The 19,226-nt window shown below is 40.8% G+C and overlaps 1 protein-coding gene and 1 long non-coding RNA gene across 2 annotated transcripts in view; one reads left to right on the top strand and one right to left on the bottom strand.

Moving 5' to 3' along the window:
• RGS7BP (regulator of G protein signaling 7 binding protein) overlaps nucleotides 1-5,742 on the bottom strand; it is a 41,843-nt gene extending 36,101 nt beyond the window's left edge. Inside the window, exons 1-2 of the mRNA XM_087759867.1 lie at nucleotides 5,506-5,742; nucleotides 2,593-2,759 (exon numbers count right to left, since the gene is read on the bottom strand). Coding sequence (XP_087615993.1) covers nucleotides 2,593-2,759; nucleotides 5,506-5,664 — 326 coding nt within the window. The 5' untranslated portion in view covers nucleotides 5,665-5,742. The remainder of the gene's footprint in view (nucleotides 1-2,592; nucleotides 2,760-5,505) is intronic.
• LOC148055580 (uncharacterized) lies at nucleotides 5,422-14,094 on the top strand. The gene is made up of 2 exons (XR_015705248.1): nucleotides 5,422-5,482; nucleotides 13,660-14,094. It is a non-coding gene; the product is annotated as an uncharacterized LOC148055580 (long non-coding RNA).
• The last annotated feature ends 5,132 nt before the right edge of the window (nucleotides 14,095-19,226 follow it).

Below are 19,226 nucleotides of genomic sequence, written 5' to 3'. Positions count from 1 at the left end.
TTTTTTTCCCTTCCCACAATTCCAAAATTTTTCTTCCAGAGCTGCCTTTCTCAGCACTAGTGGATCTGTTCCTGTTTCTTTCCTTCCAAGTCTCTGCACCTCTCCTCTTTGTTACCTTTCCTAGTCTTGTAGAACACGTGAGTGAGGAAGAGAAATGGGTGTCTCTCCTAGCTGCCTGAATCAGGAGCATGTTTAAGAGTCTCAAATCCTGATTTATTCAAACAGGAAGCATAAAATGAAGCTGCCTGCTAATTTTCCAAGGAAGACATCAGCACAAACAGGATTAATGAACTTAATGTTGTCCTAGACAGTGATGCCAACTTCTTGAAAGAAACTCAGAGTGCCCTGCAACAGCTCAGGTCACTTAGAGACTAACTGAACATTACTGATAGCCTTAACTAATAGAATGCCGATAGGTAATGAAATTTTACAGTCTAGTAACATAATTAGCTAATTGCTTTTATACTCTGTGGGTGGGAAAGCAATAGGCTTTCTTTAACAAGCTTTGGAAGATGGAATTGGTTGTGCTACCCAGAAGTTTGCATAGTGCAGTGCTGTGCATTTTGAACTAAATGAGCCTTTGTCCCATCTGCTGACTACCAGTGGCTTCTGAGCAATACACTACCCTCCTTACTATTTTATACTGAGGATAATTTAACACATTCATGTCCCTAAGTATTTTTCTTCCCGATACTTTTTCTTCCTACCAAATTAGGTTCCTGGTCCAGATCCTATGCCATATGCACTACATTGCACTTCTTGCTGAATTAAAGACTGAACCTCTGAGATTATTTGTTACTCCTCTCCTTCTATTTCTTTTCTACACTGAATCCTTGCTGCACCTTCATCTCCCATCCTTCCTCAGAGATACACCAAACAAGTTAAGTTGGCTCATATGGCTTTCCTCAGCTGTAGGAGGGTGGGGATGTGAAGCACATCTTGTAAAATGTCTGTCAAACCAAACAAGTAATTTCCAGAGGGTTTCTAACACCTACCAGTTGTTATGGATATCACATTATTATCACAGTTATTTAAAACAGTTTTAGATTAGCTAAATGTCAATCGCACAGCAACTGCGCAACCTTCAGGACATCTTTGTGTATATGACAGACTCCCAGCTGTGAAATGATTACTTAAAAAAACTCCATACTTATAAATGAGCATGTATCGATGCTTTTTTTCATCGGGGAGGAGTGGGGGGAAAGATAAAAAAAATCCAAGTTATGTTCTGCTATTCAGATGTATTATTTTGGTTCTGCTGTTAGTCTCCCTTTTTAGTCTGAAAGTGCACAAGATCAATTTCACTACTGGCTGCTTTCACATTTTCAGTCCTACCATGTTGAGGTAGCATACACTGGTTAAAAAGAACTGTACCTTTTGGTTGGTTGGTTGTTTTTTTTTTTAAATTCTCACAGACTTTAGTAAGTTAAAAGCACGTATTTTGTTTGAGGAACAAATCAGAGGTTGCAGTATCAACTTAAGAGTCTTTGCACAAAATCACATCTGAAAATGTTGACAGATCTACTCGAATGACCAACCAGTGTCTTCTTCTGTTTAGTTTGTTAGTGTGGTCTTCCCTTACATACTAAACCTATGACAGATTTCTCAAATACATTAAAGTGACGAAAGAACTTCAACGGGGATTAGGCAGAGCTGCAAAACAAGAAAGTTTTTTTCCAGTGGTACACAATGGTTCATGGTGGATGAGGCAGGTGCGGAAAGTCCTGACAAAGCATAGTCAGAGAGAGACACGACTCGGGAGGTATGTGTGTTAATACAAATGCCTCTGTCACCATACTGTGAAAAACCCACAAATAATTAGACTTTGTGCAAGCAGCATAAATTCCCATTTTGTAAGACACAGATACTTATCGTGCTTTGTCTTGTACTGAGGCATAGTCTCAAGTATGTGATGATACACTCTGTCACCGTGGAAAGGAATGTACATAATGTAATAGCAAAGAATGAATGAACAAACACATTATATGCTGGCAAAGCTTCAACCCTCATTTCAACAGAAATAAGGATTTAATAACATGTAGAATGTAAACAGAAGTTTTCATGATAATATTTGTATTATTATTATACTCCCCTTAAATATACAATAATATTTGTCTTTTCACAATAATATTTGTATTATTATTATACTCCCCTTAAATAATTTTCACCTAATTGTTTTTTCATCTAATTTTGTTAGCTCTCCAGTCGACTTGAGCTACTTGTCTCTTACTGTTCAATTAGGTATACCTAATGAAGGACTGCGCAGAAAGCTATTGCTCTTTCACCCTTGAAAGGCAAGGCTACTCCCTTGATCCTTTTACGTTGTCTAGTGACACGGAGTAAAATCCTGTTCATCTTATATAAAAGCATCCAGTGAAATCAGTAGGACACCATCGTGGTAAGGGGACCAGGATTTGACCCAAAATGGCACTATCATAAGGATATGAGCATTCTGTAGAATTTGCGGTCATACATCCCTATGCCTAAAACAGGAACACGACTTAATACTTTTGCTGAAAGTTTCCATAATGTAGTATTTAGCAAAGATGTGCATATGAGTACAACTTTAATTAAACATACATAGACTCCTACCCAGAAATTGCTGCTAGTTTTTGATGGGCCTGATAGGCCATCTCACATCCTCGGGTTCGAGTTTTGTGCATTTCTGCATGCAGAGATGGACAGGTCACTGAGACATCCCCAATGGAAATCACCAGCTCCCGATACAGAGCCACCTGGGTGTTGAACTCCTGGACAAGCTGAAAAAAAAAGAGGATTTATTTACATAAGACATGTAACTACACTGATAAAAAAAATCAAGTTTTTAAAAAATATGCCCAATCTAGGGCTTGTTCCTGCTGCTCCCAATTTCATGGCATACAGGATCAAGTGCCCAAGATTTAGTAAATGACTAGGGCCTCCATGACAGCTGCCTCTTCTGTGAGCTATAAATGTTCATTTGCAGGAAAGTAGTGTTTCTGCTTTTAATCTCTGAAAGTGTTTGAGTTATTAGTCTTAAATATTAAGCAGACAAAAAAAAAGCTGTTTTACTAGTAGCATGAGGTTATTTTTTGCTATCATAAAAGACAAAAATATCTCCAGAAATTATTGCCTTTGCTCCTCCCGCTTCCTGATTAACAGCACATTTAGGGATTGGAATGTGGCAACTGGTTTTACACTGGTGATTTTGCTAATTTATTTTGTCATGATTTCTGTTCGGCCACTGTCATCTAACCCAGATTTCAGATTTAAAATTGATCTGAAGTTATTGGCTGAGAAGATGTACCAGATAGGCACTTTCCAGTTAGGATTCTAGAAAGCACTTCTTCCAATGTCTGTGTGGGGAAAACAAAGAAGTAAATAAACACTTCAACCTTTACAGAAATCTAATATCCAGCAGATACACATGGATGCTATTGGATAAATGGGTAACTTTTACAGTGATGGAAAGATTGTTTGGTTCCACTGATCACGTACGTGGTATTATATTTTAAGGAAATGAAGCATTTGCTGTCTTCTGCAAGAAAGCACATCAGACCATTTGCTGCACATGGTGGAGGGGGTGGAAGGCAGGGAGTAAGAGAACAGAGTATTTATTTATCTGTGTTTTGCTAATTTGACCTCAATTTCCAAACTACATAAAAACAGACAAGAGTAACTGCTTATAATTCTGCAGCCATCATTACCACCAGGAGTTCAACATATTCCAACATACAAGCATGCTAAAAACCTGGATTCTATCAGATCTACCAAATTTTAAAGTCAAGCCCTCAAATTCTCGTAGTCGGAAAATGAATGAGCCGCTTTTCCTGCAGTGTTACATTCTGACTCTTCATGCATCCCACTGTAATTACTCTGTATAGCTGAGAACTAGTACTGGGACCTGTTTTTTGGCCATGCTTTCTCAAATGTCATTGTAAGAGTAGCAAATAGGCTTCTGGAGCAGCAAAACAACCCCAATGCATTCCAGTACATCTGCACCCTCGCACCCCCAAACCCCAGACAAAACCAAAAGCACACACCAAACAAAGCCCCAGGCACAACATTTGCTAAACCTGCCTTCAACTCTCTCATTCCATAGCTTAAGACAATGCACGAAAGCAATGGAGAGAAAAAAAATTGTCTGACAGTTGTGTCACACAGTAATTACTCTGCATTACGAAAAAGACAAAAGCATCTCATCCTGCAACTGGTAACCGGTTGCACCAGACACATTTTGCCAGTTCTCACCTGACAACCCTTGTCTAAACAGAGGACACATTCAGCCACCTCAACATTGCCACGGAAAACAAAACCACACTGATGTTGCAGCATCGAGACAGAGAACAAGAAAAAAACCACGTTGGTTTTAATTCCTGAATCTTACTGCATCTTGACAAACCATCTGTAAATCTTATTTTATTTCCAATCAATGAATTCTACAAAGCTAGCACTTCTGTTTAACTAACCACATTATGCTGGTGGGAATGAGAAAAAAGGCAGGACCCAGTAGGATCCACTTGTTGGGTATATTTATAGAGCTACTGGGGCAGCTTTTGTTCCTTGGTGCACTGGGACTTGCTCCCAATTTTGAAGTATCAGAGTGGATACCGGCCAGCACAATTTGCAGTATTAGAGGGAAAAAACTGCCAGAATCCAGCAGAACAGAAGTAGCAGGTCCATTTCCAATGCTACTGGACAGAGCTTTAGCAAGATCCAGATTTTTCAAGTAAAGTAGCAGCGACTTCATTGTTTTCTATTTCTGTTATTGGGTAGAGGAGCAATTTTGGGGCCCAGTATCCAGCTGACTGTAGCTCAAGCAGCTGGATATGGGGTATATGGCGCTAGTTTGGAGGAAAGGGTTCGGATCCAAACATTTTGAACATGAATGGAGAACAGTGTCATGCCATAATGTGCCAGTCCAAAAATAACAGGGCTGCAGGTGCTTGATCTGAGGTTGTACAATTGCAACCAGCTACTCTGGGGAGCCTGGAAACAGGTACCACGTATGTCAGAGACAGAATTTCAAGGCCTCAAATTCCGAGTCCTGTTTCAGAAGGATTTTAGGGCAGGCATGTGCTTGCTGCACAAGACAGCAAGCAGAGAGTGCAGTGATGCAGTGGAGGCAACTATTTACCTATTTAGGCTTCAGTGAGTGCAAATCCGGGGACAGATGTGGCCGGATCTAGCAAAAAAGCAACTCCAGGTGCTTGGCAGCGGCGCGAAGGCGGCGTGTATGGGGAGAGGGCTCCTGCGGGACCAGGCTCCCGGCTCCGGTCCCTGCCCTGACCGCCCCGCAGTACCCAGCCGGCTCCCCCCCGGTCTCGGCTTCCCTCCCCTCTCCCGCCTTCGGAGCGGTAGGAGTTAGGCTACAGGGCAGCACCCCCGACGGGGACTGCAGTTTTAAAAATAGTGCAACTGCACGTGATGGGAATAGGCAAGCTGGCGGGAGGAGCGGCACCGCCGCCAGCGACGAGAACACTCGGAAAAGACAAAAACTAAGGCAAGCCCGTTTGCACTACCCACCATCTTGCAGTCCTCCAGGGCTCTCTGGGTCTGGTAGGCGCTCTCGGAGCCGCTGCCCCGGCGTTCACTGTCGCGGCCGTGCGGCGAGGTCTTGCTGCCCTGGAAGATGGAGGCGGCGGAGCGGGGGCGCTTCCTGCGCCCGCTCGGTGCAGCGCTCATGCACACGCATCCGCCGCGCGGAGCCGCCCGCCGCGCGGGGCCCCGCGGGCGCGGGCAGCGCCTTCCACCCCGCCGCCGCCGCCGCCGCCGCCGCCCCGCGGAGGGGCGCGGGCCCGCGCCGCTGGTCGCCTCGGCCCGGCCGGGACCGCGCCGCTCACGGCAGCGAGCGCGGCTGCTGTGGGGGATAGCCTGGCGCCTGCGGGAGAGCCCGGGGAGCGCCCTGCAGCATCGCCTCCGCTACCGCGGGGAAAGGCGGAGGGGCTGGCGCCTGCCCTCCTTCAGCAGCATGTCAGTCCCTGCGGAACCGCCCCGCGGGCGGCATGCTCTGCCGTCCTCCTTCCCGCAGCCGGCGGCGGGGGCGAGCGCGGCCGTGCCCGGCGGAGAGGGGCTCCCATCCAGCGGCCGCCCAAACCCGCCCGGTGCTCCCACCGGGGGAGCCCGCCCCGCCGCGCCGCTCCGCGTCTCGCCGGGGTGGCCGCCGGGAGCCGCTCGGAGGGGCCGGTGGGGCGGCGGGGCCCGGCGGGCTGACGCCGTCAACAGCGCGCCGCCCCCACAGGGCGGGAGAGCCCGCGGCGGCCGCCCCCCGCGCCCCGCCGCCCCGCCGCGGCCGCCGCGGGAGGCGGGTGAGCGCCGGGGCGAAGCGCGGCGCCCTCCCGCTGCCTGCCCCGGGGAGGGGCCGGGCAGCGCCTTCCCTGCCGCCGGCCGCGGCCGCAGCGGGAGCCGCCACGGGCCGGCGGGGCGGTTTCCCGGCCGGCGGTAGCACGTCGACCGGCCAGCTCTTGCCGAAGTTGATGCTGATCTTCCAGAAGCTTACTTAGAAAATGCTTTTCGATTTAACGAAGGCTTGGTTCACCGCTCAAATTTGTTTTCTTTCACTAAAAAACATCTTATTTGGGGGCTCTAAGAAAAATGTTTGGCGGGTGTGGTGCAACTACACTGTAGATTGCCTTTGTCCGTTGTACATAATAATCATTGGAGAAATTGTTTCCTCCGTGCCTGAGCACGACAGGGCAGGTGCCGCTCGCCAGGCTGACGCTCACGCTCCCCCCGGGGCGTGGGCAGCAGCCCCGCGGGGGCGGCGGGCCGTGGGGCTGTGCCGGCGCCGTGTCTGCCCCGCTTTCCCCGGGGCCCCCCGGGGACCGCGCTGCCCGGGGCGAGCGGGGCCGCGGCCAGCGGCCGCCCCAGGGCCGGTCCTGCTCCCTTCTGTAGCCAGGTAGCTATGGCTGTTTAGCTCACTTCTGGCATAATTATGTTTCTTCATGACATTAAATGAAAGTTTTTTGTGTTCTTGATACCAAGGGAACGCCAAATGCATTGCACACAGAAACCCAGTCTTGCCAAGGAGCTTGAATATGCCAGGGATGGCACTTTGGCAGGTTGAGGGCCTCTTTTCAGGCTGTGCTGAGCGTTACTGTAACACAGACATCCTGGTATCTGTCTGAGTCTGGACGTTGCCTATTAGTCTACTTTGAAACTCTTTTCAGACATGTCCTGCTATTTTCCCAGAAATGAAAGCTACTGGATGTGTGTTACTGTTGATGGGTTTGCAGCACTTGCAAGCACTGTCATCACTCTAGGTAAAACTAAAATGACCTTGCAATTATAATGTTACTGTTGTAAACATACTACTAGCTCTTCCGCATCCAGAGCAGCAAGAACTTGCAGTTTGCAAGTGCTATTTTAAGAACTCTACTTTTTTTTTTTTTTTTTTTTTTTTTTGTATAAACAATTCTATTGCTCATTGGAAATAAATGCTTGAATTTGGTGCTGCATGAACACAAGCTTTGAGCCAGGACACCATATTGCTTCCATGTACAGAGAGACCATTACCTAATGACAAGGAAAATATTTTAATATTGGCAAAATGAACACATTTTCTCCTCACATCTATATAGAACAAAACATATATATTTGTAAAGGGAAATTAAAACATAGTACTAAGCCACATTAATGCTAGTGTTTTAATCGTTGGTCATGTATCATTTAATCCTATGTTCTAGTCTTATTTCAGTCTATTTCTGGTCTTATTAAGAGCTACTGTAACAGCAATAATGAAATAATACTAAAATACTAAAATACTAATACCAAAATACTAATACTAATACTAATACTAATACTAATACTAATACTAATACTAATACTAAAACCACCCCCAACAACAATAAACCTATCAAAGAGTGCAGCATGTTTGCTTGTACGTTACTTGTCTTGGCTGGAGTTCTGGTCCCCTGAAGTCAATGCCAAAAGTCCCATTGGCTTTTAAAAATGGTTAGAACTTAGTTCCTGGTGATATATCTGCCCTGTATAAGGCTGAGTCACAGCTGAGTTTTGCCCTTCAGCTAACATCTGGAACAGTTTTGAGGTCATAGTAAGCTACAGTGTGTTCACTCCTGATTCTTTGTATCTTCACTATCTCCACATTTGGAAGTGGATTTGGTGATTCTTTCCGTAATTTGTAAGACCACATGTTTTCATAATTCTTCCAGCTGACCTCTGAAATCATCATGCAACATGATAAATTTGAAGGCACCGCAGGGTTAGGTTGGAGAAGCAGGAGTGACAGGGAACAAGTCAGTCTGGGATGCATAAGAAACAATGATTTTTGTAGGCACCCCAGTTCTCGGGCTGGGGGGAAGACCTCCAAGCTAAGCCACCAAATGCTGTCGCAAGGTGGGCAGGGGGAGCAATAAGACTCAGTTTGAAAATATAGACCACCAGGAAACAAAACGCTCTCTTAAGAAAGCAGAGGTATATATGCTGCAACACTTTCCTGAAAAGAGAGAGACATGATTCTTTCCTCCTGTCTGAACTAGAGTTCCTGTCATAGATGGCCTTATTCTAGCTTTGTCTCCTGATGTTTAATGGGTTACAACAAGCAGGGGATCATTGCTCCCTCCTGCAGCACCCTTTCAAGACCATGGGTAGGTGACCTTGAAATAAGTTCAAAGAGTACTTGGCCCATTACATAGTCAAATTCTTCAGCAACTCCACAATTTATAGTGAAATAAAAGTAAATATGTAGCCTTTGATATACCTAGCCTATATCGTAATTCTAAAAAACAGAGATGAACTTTTTACTCAGGGGTCTCTCTTGTTCCATTTTGTTGTAATCTTTGTCTAATCTGTTTATTTCTCTGGTTGTTGGCTTCTGGTAATATTTCCCAAGGGTGAGTAGAATGTAATGGACTAGATAAGTTATGAAAGAGACACTGATTAGCTGAGAAATGTGAGGAGATGTCTTTGGAGAAAAAAAAAAAAGGTAAAAAGAGGCAAAGGAATACAGAGGGCAAAAAAGGCCATTTCTGTAGAAAGAGATACAGAGAGAGAAGAGGAAACCCAGAAACAGGTACTGAAGAAAATAAAGGAAAGTAATTCTGCATGATCTCCTTAGGACAGAAGAATAAAATATAAGTTTCAAAGTTAGACTGAAAATGAGAACTTAAGAATAACAACAGAGATCTTTTCACATTTCTTTAAAATATTTTTTTAAAGGAAGTGAACTGTCTGTCTTTCTAAGTAAAAATGGTATATTTTAAACAGAGCACAAATTTATTGCCTGGAAATGTAGGGTCAGATCAGTGTCTGGAGGTAAAGTACTCGATTTTTGTACCAGGCTTCCTATGGAGTAAAACTGTTTAACCCTCAAAAATAACAACGTAATAATGCATTTGAGAATCACAGCTTCAGTGGCCATTTCTTTTTTATTAATCATTTCCTACAGGCTGGGAAGTTAGGTAAAGGAGTGCCACAGGAGGCACTATTCTGGCTTGATTCCATAAATAAGTTTTTATGTATCCAAGGTGTTAGCCTTCCTGACTTCAGAGATCCTCCAGCGGTGTCAGCTCCCTGCACCCCTTCTCTGCAGTCTGTGCTCAGTGCAGGGCTTACCAAGTCAAATAATTTTGTAGCAAAGATTGAACACTAGTACATTTTTAGTGTCTGTTAGCCTAATATGAAGATATATATAAAAAAAATAGTCACTTTAGAAGTCAATACAGCATTTTTGACTCTGAATACAGTAATTGAGTCTTTTTTTAAAATGTCTAAAAATAATTTGCGTAGATACCCCACAAAGCAAAGACATCCCTGTCCTGTGAAATTTATAGCCACAGTTCAGCAAAGACTAGTAATGTATTAGATGGGATTGTAAAGAAAACAGGAACATTTTTCTAAGTTCTGCTGTGTTGGTCTCAACAATTTCCAAGTTTACCTAGGAAACTAATGCCCACACAGTGTATTAGCAGTGGAGATGCTGAAGAAGAGGCTTATTCTTCTTGCAGACACTGGAAGTTTTAAAAAAATGCAGTCAATAGTGAGTCCATCTGTAGCTATCAGCCCAGTATAGGCATTTTGCTCCTGGTTATGAATGCATGAAACAACATGCTTATGCTAGCAAAAATGTCAAAATGGGTTAGTCTGCTTTACTTGCTTTCAGTCTAAGTGTTGCAAAAGACTGCGACACTGAAGTCATGCCCTGAGGATGCTAGAGATTATTGCAGTGAGATTTTTGGCACTTTAACCACTATTGTATTCCTTAAATCAGAGAATGAAAGAAATTCTAAATCAGATAATCCAGGACATGTTCCCACCTTCTCTATTTCCTTTACAACGTGTATTTACATATGTAATTCCAACATGAATTTATATAAAAATACCTGTGGGAGCACTCAGATGGCTAGACAACTAACTCTTTAAAATTTAGCCAGATTTTCCCAGCACAATATAGGATTTAATGACAAGGAAATCTAAGAAAACGGAAGATACAACCAAATATTTTTTGCTTTCACCTCTATGAATGTATTCTTTTTTAAATATAATACCATTACTAAAATAATGCTAATGCCATCAGCACTTCTGTTACTATGAGAAAAAAACCAAATACCTACTTTAAAAAATAAACGTAAGCATAACAAATCTTCAAACTGCAAGAAACTGAAAAGAACAAGGCTAACATCAGTTTCTCATTATGAAAGTATCAATGGAATAATTTACCTTTAGCTCTAGTGTAGTAATAGAATACAGAATGATTGCAATAAATAAATACAAATTTGCCTTACCATTATCTTTTTGTGATAGAAAATCTGGCATAAAAACAAAGTCACACAATGAATGGAAGATGAAAAAGACCACTGATAAATCTTCCTGTAAATGTCTGCAAAAAAGCAAAAAAAAAATCTTTAAGGTCATAAAGCACATAAAACTAAATAACTTAAAAATACTTATGAGAACTAACAATTAAAAGTTAAGTTTTATGATATTATTTAAATTTCTTATGAATAACAAGTCCCATGACCAATTTCATAAACGGCTGGGTGGTAAAATATTAGAAGAAAGTCTTACACATAATAAATCTGTACATTATTTATGGAATGGTGAAGATTAAACTCTTAAAGTAAAATATTGTTATTATTAAAAGTAGAATAGGAACAGCTATGGAAACAAAAACACCATGGATTTGTGAGGATCTGTGAGACAGAGGAGCGAGAGAATACAGCTCTAGCCAAATGGATGTTTAAGAAATTAATGTCTATCGATGTATCAGTGCTTTGCTACTTAGAAAATGCAATGTTTGGCATGTAGTGGTTTGGAGACTGCTTGATGGATGCATAGGAGAAATATGTGGGGTTTGTGTTTTTATATTAAATGTATAAACTGCAGTCCTCTGTCTATTCAGGGAACATATACTTAATTCAAAAAAAGTACAATCTTTTGAGAATCTGAGAATAATGCATAAATACCGAAACCAAATAACCTTCATCCCCCTTACTCCCATAGGAAAAATGCCTGGACCAATACAGAGGCCTTCCACTACATCTTCAGGAATGTTTTAAAAACTCATATGCTTTATAGAAGTGGAATAGATGGCAAAATTCGTAGTCATTATCATGTCCATCGTTGTTCTGTAGACCCATGTGGCTACTAGAAATAAAAGTCCTATACAAAATTTCTGGTTTAGTCAGTATGAGAAATGGTTTGCCACTGTGTCTATACTGTCTCCTAGTCATAGGGTTCAGGTGCTCAGACATGGAATAGCAAGCAGCATAGACTATACCAATGAGAGGAATCTTGCTAGTAGGCTACATGTATACACTTTTTTAAAGAAAGATTATTTTTATTTCATTTTTTATTTCATTTTCATTTTTATTTCATTATTTTTATTTAATTTAATTTTTTTTTTATTTATTTATATTTCAGCTGTTCTCTTTAGAGATTTTAAAAAGCAAAGGTCCAATAACATTTAAAGAAGAACAAATATTTTCAGATTTCAAAAGCAAGTTGAGGATAGTAAAACTTCACTACTGTATCTAATGTAAATACAGCACTAGAATTATGCTGTTACAAGGAATAATCCAAATATAACTCTCAGAGAGAGTGACCTAATGAAAATCTGGAAACTAAATCAGACTGGACATACAGGCTTAGTCAGTTTGACAAAATTCTGTTTGTGTTATAAGAAGATGAGAATACAAGTCAAAATTAGCAAACTCTTTGGAGGTGGCAGTACTCTGAAACCTCTTCTGTTTGCCATCTGAATTTAGCCTTTGTGAAAAAGCCTTTACTGGCTGCTTTATATCTCCACTCTTCTGCCTGTCCTGGTAACTACTCACTAGCTACATGATTGAAAGAGATATTGTAGCCCTACAATGCAAACTTTGACTTCAATTTCAGTTATTCTGTTGTTGCACACTTCTGTTAAATGGTCGGAAGAGATACAACATTGATTTTTTTTTAAATTATCATTACTTCACTTAGGAATTAATGTTTTATTGAAATGGACAGAAATAGATCACATCCTCTTAAGAGCCATCATCTGAACGGTTACTCTGCAGGTTCAATACATTTTCACATTTGAAAGATTATTTTAATAACCACATTTTCATATTTTCTTTAGATGAAAGCTTAAATCACACTGAAAATGATGTGGTTTCCATATAAGTGTCGTTACAGCACACCACAAACAATGACCTAATCTACTTTTGGTACATGGCAAGTGCAGCACAGTTCATTTTTACATGAAAATGCAGTATGGGTTGAATCAAATGATCAGTGATTTCAGTGGGGAAACCTGAGCTCTCATTCTGCCTTACAAGCTTTTTAGCCTTTCTGCTTTGAGTAACTCCACTGATATCAAGTCATTCTTAATAGAAACATATACTGCCAAGTGCCTTTGTTGTACTTGTCCTTAATCAGTTATCAACCTGCTTTTCACCAAGCTCCTCAACCTACTAAATTAACTTTTTTTTTTTTTAATTTTGTGTGTATCATTTTCAACTCAAAACAAAGCAAACAAAAACTGTAATTGTTCTTGATGAATGCTGTGCACTTCTGAGAATCTGGCTGTGCATGTGTGACATACAAGGACAGTAATGAGGACCTTCCGTTTTGCTTTCCTGATCTTTAATTATTACATTATCTTTTTTAAAATCTAGAAAAGGTTTAAGAATGATGGTGCTGCCTGATGTTATTCCAAGGACATTCACTGAAAGCAGGGAGAGTTTTAAGGAAAACTAGAACTGAATAAACTAGGGAATTTAAGAATATGAAAAATAGATTATGAAAATCAACCAAAAAAGAGCATACAATTATCCATATGAAAGCAAATGAAAGATTTTTTTTTTCCCCCGGGTATTTTAGAATGGTAGAATGGTGGCTTCTCAGAAGATCCTGTCTGGGATTTCCACTTTTGGATTTTTATTATATGCACATTTCTGCAAACTGTAGTGAGCTGAAGATTGCTTTAATTTTCCCTCTTTACCTGTGCAGAAGGTTTAGTAATCCTTATTGTGGTGTGGTTGTGCTGTTTTCCTGCTGTAGGCTTGCAGTGTTACCTTGTTGGTTGGTTATGGAGGCAATGGAGAGATTCATAAATAAGAGAAGTGGGCTTCTGCTTGTGGTGGCAGCTGCATTGCTTGGAACCTGAGAAACATCAGGATGAAGGCTCTGGCTGGCAAATTGCACCTCCTCTAATTCTTCTTCCTCCTTTCTGCTTTGCAGATGACAGTGTTGTAGAAGTCACTTTCTAGCTCTAATAAGAATCCAAAGACCTGTTGAAGCCTTAGACTGCAAGCTGTGAACTTTCACCTAGATACGCTGGCCATATGCTGAACTCTTGCTTAGCTACATGAAGGGAGGCCCTGAAGCCGGTGCAAACCAGGAAGATAAGGTAGCCGAAACCATTGGCAGAAGCTGCAACTATTCAAGATAAGAAAAAGAATGTCCTGCCTGGAGAGTGAGGAAGGATCCAATGAGGAACAAGAAGACCCCAGACCCAAATATTACTATTGGACCTAACTGTATCATGAGGGGAGGGGAACTTAGATTGTAAGGGTATAATTGCCCAGGGATTTCTTTGTTCGGCGTCCATCCCTGGATGCACCCAGCTTAAGCTGCTCTTCACCACTGTACCACTCAATAAATTCACCTGGCGCACGTGGTGTCGGAGACTCTGCTGTGGGGAAACCTAGGGGCAAACCTGAGGGAGAGAAGGCACCCGAGGGTGAGTGTGTGTGAGCAAGCAGTCGAAAAGGGGCACCCGTCGGCTCAGTGGAGCTGCCCACTGCGAAGGGGCTCCTGTCCTAGCAGTTAAAGTCTCGGGTGGTGTGTGTGCAACTCCCTGGATGGTGTGCGAATGCTCGGGCAGCTGCTGGTCCTTTAACAATGCAAAGAAGAAGAACCCGTTCTAATAATTCTTACTTGGGTTTTGCATGATAGTGAAATAAGTAGCTTTGTAAGAGTCAAACAATGATCAAACATGATCACAAATTCTGAAGAGGGAGGGCTTAGGGAGAAATAGTCACCAAGACCAATGTTTCTGACAATGTATTTCAAAGGGAAAAAAGCAAAGCAGCTTAAGTTTTAATGAATCTCACTTAGCTTGAGAAAAGGACACAGCATGTGGGAGGACCTGCAGAGATTCAGAAAGATATAGCACATCCTTGTCTTGAAATATGTTTTTAAAATCCCATATGAGGCTGTTGTGCTGCCAGTGAAGAGCTAAAGATTTGAGAATGTATGACTACTCTTCTAAAAAAGTAGGACTGAATTATTGTATAGAGGCAAAGAAATAAGTGCTTGCTTTCAATGTTGTTTCCTGGATTTGCATTTTTGTTCTTGCATTTTCTTTTTTCTGTCCTTTTTATCTTTGTCCTATTGTTTTTTTGCTTTAATTTCTTCATGGTTTAGCTGTATGTTTTTTTTAATTGGCCTGTTTTCATCTTCTGTTTGTTCTTCTAGTCTCGTATTATCCTTCTACTCTATATTTTGGCCTTATTTTTCCCATTTCATTTCTCACTCATTTCTCTGTTGTCCACATTCCCATCTGTTTTTTCTGTGTGATCAAAGAACAGTTTTGTATTCTGTGCTTCTAAATGACAAGTGGAACTATAGTTTTGAAGTTAGCATGTCAGATCTTCCAATATGAGCAAAATGAAAAACTTACTCTGCACAGGCTAAATCTCATGATGAGATGGTAAGATTTATTATACAAATGAGCTTTAAAAATTACATAAAATTTCATATGTAGATACAGACTACACTATATGGTAGACTTAGAGGGCCAGATCTCTAGTCCTGCCTTTGCTCTCCACAAGTAACTGCAGGGGGTTGAAGAAATCCTATGGAATACATGCTACATATATATAGAATATATATACTATGGATTAATATCTGCTTATATAATATTTCTTCCCCTTCTCCCTGGGGAATGCCAAAGCTAAAGGAGGATGAAATAGTTTGAACAACAGCTCAAGGTGTAATCAGTGGGTTACTCTTAACATGGGGTTAACATGCATGGGGTTCAGCAGATGCCTGCTGAGAGTCCAGCTCTGTTCAGTGTTTCCCACAGCCCCCAGATGACACTATTGGGAATATGATTATTCTATTAGATGACATGAATATGAAAGGGATAGCGGCTGAAACTCAGACAGATGAGAATTCATTGTGATCCTGACAAATTGGAGATAACATCTTTAAAAATGTTGTGAAATCATGTAAGGCAATGTGTAAGATACTGCACTGTGGCAGAAGCTGTCCACCGTACAAATGTAAGATTGGGGTAGGTAGAACCCTGCAGCACAGGATCTAGCCGTTTTTGTTGTTGACGTGAAGATGAAGCTATTAGTAAGAAAACCCCGTATCATACCAGGAGGTAGAATTAGCATTGCAGCTAGCAAGATAGATGAAATAATAATTCCACTTAATATTTACTCAGTCTTCACTTTACCAGTTGGTAAAGACCTATCCAGTCTGGTGCCTTGCACTTCAAGCAAGATTTGGGCCACTTGGAGAGAAGGGGGAGGGAGAAAAAAATTATAAGGTGGGCTAGAGAACATGAACTCTGTGGAATTTGAAAGTACTGGAAGTGGATGACTGAGGGAAAACAGCAGTTCTCAAGTACACAAACTGCTATAGCATAAAGAAAGGAATAATCTTTTTTCCCGGCATCATAGAAATGTGTAAATAATTTCAGCAAGAGTATTCAGGTTAGACTGAAAATTCTTTCTAATGTTAATAATAGTGAAGGGATAGATTAGTTTTCCACAGGCGACTTTAATTGAGGGTTTTTAAGAAAAGTATAGATAATCTTCTTCCAGAAATTACACGTGTTGTTAATCACCCGTTGGGAGGGAAATTGGATTATAGACTCCTCAAAGTCCTTTTCAACTCTATTCTTCTGTGACTTTTTGGAATTACAAAAATACCATGTCAGCTTCATAAGAAATATTAACTTACAAATATTCCTACAGGAGGTAAAAACTTCTGCTTTCACAGCCTTCCCCAGTCTTATGAAAGTTTTTGTCATTTCATGGAAGTTTGTCAGTTCATGAGACAGATACTTTCTTCCACTGTATTTGCCACTACTTCAGCATCTTTTCCACTTTTCAAATTCAGTACTGCTGGAAGCAACATTTCTTAACATTCTGTTACTGGAAATGCTCTTCCCAACAGAGCACTAGGGAAGTGATTTAATGACAGCAGTATCAGTGCTATTAAATATTTCAGAAATTTTTACAGCTTTTAAAGGTAAGGGTAATGAAGAAGTGGGGAAAAACTAAGGATGAGAAAAAGGGAAACATATACTAACATGAAGAAACAGGGTGGAAAAAGCTGAACAGCAAAAGAGAATGCTTATGGATGATGAAATAAAGTGAAATGGAAAGCAGTAAGAGAGCAGTTATTTAGGAGTGAAGGTCAGAATGAGAAAACACCAGTCAGTGGCACACAGAAAAAGAGCAAGTCCACATTTTGCCTGTAGCCTTTTTCTATTTTTCCATCCCTTTCTATTCAGAGAACACCTGCTATTGACATTTGAAAAAGAATGGAATGTTCTAAGCATTGTTCATCTGTTTTATTTGTAAATATTTTCAATTATTTTGAGGAAATGCCAAACAAAAACTTTACTAATTCAGGAATGAAAAGGAAGCTACAAGTATGGATGAACAGCAACACGAGTGTGTCAAGTGGGCCTGGGTTTTGGTTTTTATTTCCTTGTAGACTTGCAACAGATATAAAAAGTTTGATTCCCTGAATCCACTTGTTATTTTTAGTGGAGACTGCTTAAATCCATCAGCTGTATGTGTAGCAAAAAAAGGAAAACACATGATTCCTATTTTAAATGTGCTGCCCATTTGCAGTCTTTGGTAAATAAATCTAAAGTAAGTTGAATTTCATAATACCTGTGGTTTGTTGGTTTATTCCCAGTTGTGGGTGGTCATCTGCAGTGTTTTCATTATAAGTTGTCTCAGGCAGGACCTTGTGTTCTTACCTTTAATGCAACCTGTGGTCTTTGCATTGTTGACACAGCCTAAATTCTTGATGTGATGGGTAGAAAGACCTTGTTTAGATCCAGTGGCTTAAGTAGTGCTCTGCAAGCCTCAGCATAGCCCTTGTCACAGCAGGACAAACACACAATTTGTATAGTGGCAGCATCTTTGTGGCTGTTCCCGTCCCTGTTAGAGCTGTACCTATGTCTGTGCTCTGCAGAGCCCAGCTTCATAGGATACAGAGGGTGTAGGGGCATGCATTTTTGCAGGCTCTTCCCCAAAACTCCTCTCTACAAGTGGAATATCCTCTTCAGGAATGAATGAAGAGTCAAAGTTTTCCTCTAAGATTGCAGAAATAAAAGGAAATAAAAGGAAAATCTAAGCCCAGAAGTATGGGGCCATATATAAAATCACCAGTCAACAGTAACTTCTTCAAAAAAGAAAACAGTTCATCTCTAATCTAAGTGCTACTTGTAGCAACTATGGGACCATTACTTCAGGGGAGAAGTAAATCCAAGACCATTTAAGTCTATGTAAGATTTTTGGTTTGGCCTACAATCTACTTCGAATTAACAGGCAAACCATACAAAGAGTGGTTTTGTAAAGAACTATTGTTTAATAAACAGAGTAATTGACTCTTAGTTGAAGAGTTGAAGACTTTGCTTTTGATGTGGGCAGCAAGTGTTTAGACTCCCAAACAAGACTGTGACAAATAGTTTTGGAACTAGTAGACAACAAAACTGGCTATTGAAAACAGCAGCACGGTAACCCAGGAAATTATGAAACAGCAGCTAGTTTGTTTGGCAACTACCCATATAAGTAAGATAAAGCTCTGTTAGGGTTCCTAAGCCAGCACAAGGCTTCTTATGAGCCAAAAAGGGAAAGCAAAAATACATCAAGTAGATGATTCTTTCTCTTTATAGATTTGTTTGTTTGTTTGTTTGTTTTGCTTTGTGTTTCCAAACATATCTGTCCTTTCAGCCATGGATTTAGTTGGGTGGAAGGATGAGGTCAGCTAGTCTTTTTTCAGTCCTTACTATTTTTGGTTACTCTTTTGCAAAGCTCAGAGGCTAGTTAACTTTTAAGAAGTAAATTTAATTCCTTATAATCAAATTTGGTTTTCTGCTTTTGTTTTACATATACTCCAAAACAAGAATGCATACAGCACGAAACATGAAAAGATCATATTTTTCAAAAAGAAGTACCATAAGTGGTTATATCCATAAAAATCTTCCTGTGTACATACTAACAGTCACTTTCATATCCTTCTGCTCATGGTAGCTTTATTTCAAGTTTAATAAGTATGTGGGATTTTGCCCTTAGCAATTAAGTCCTCTGCAGAAGCAGCGTAGCATCCAGAACCCTCTAGGATAATTCATTTAAGAGAGACCTTATCAGGGACTGCACCCGTAGTAGTAGGTCCAGGAATTGAACCGAAAGCCCACTTAGTGCTGCCTTTATGTAGGATTCTGTAACATACACAGATTTGAGAATACTGTGGCTAGTATTTCTTATGCCTACTGTTGTACTGTTTAATGTTTTTTGTAGGCTACTGAGAATGATTTTTTTCTTTCCTTCATATTATTTCATGTTCAATACAGAAAATAGTATCATACTAATCTGAGAAAGATTTTTTTTACCTCAGCTACCTGGCTGGGCATCAAATGTAAACTTTTTTTCTTGAGCCTTCATAAAAAAATGCTCCCATATGGATGATTTATGGTTGTTTTAACTTAGATAACTTGTGAATTGAAAATAATAGATGCACAAAAGTGTCCTTTACAATTGCGTCTATCTAGA

The sequence above is a fragment of the Nipponia nippon genome, unplaced genomic scaffold, assembly GCF_047370975.1.
Source record: "Nipponia nippon isolate SJK-2023a ecotype South Korea unplaced genomic scaffold, ASM4737097v1 scaffold_20, whole genome shotgun sequence".
In the NCBI taxonomy this organism is placed as follows: Eukaryota; Metazoa; Chordata; class Aves; order Pelecaniformes; family Threskiornithidae; genus Nipponia; species Nipponia nippon.
The sequence above is the reverse complement of the archived record's forward strand: the minus strand, read 5'-3'. Positions and strand labels throughout refer to the sequence as shown.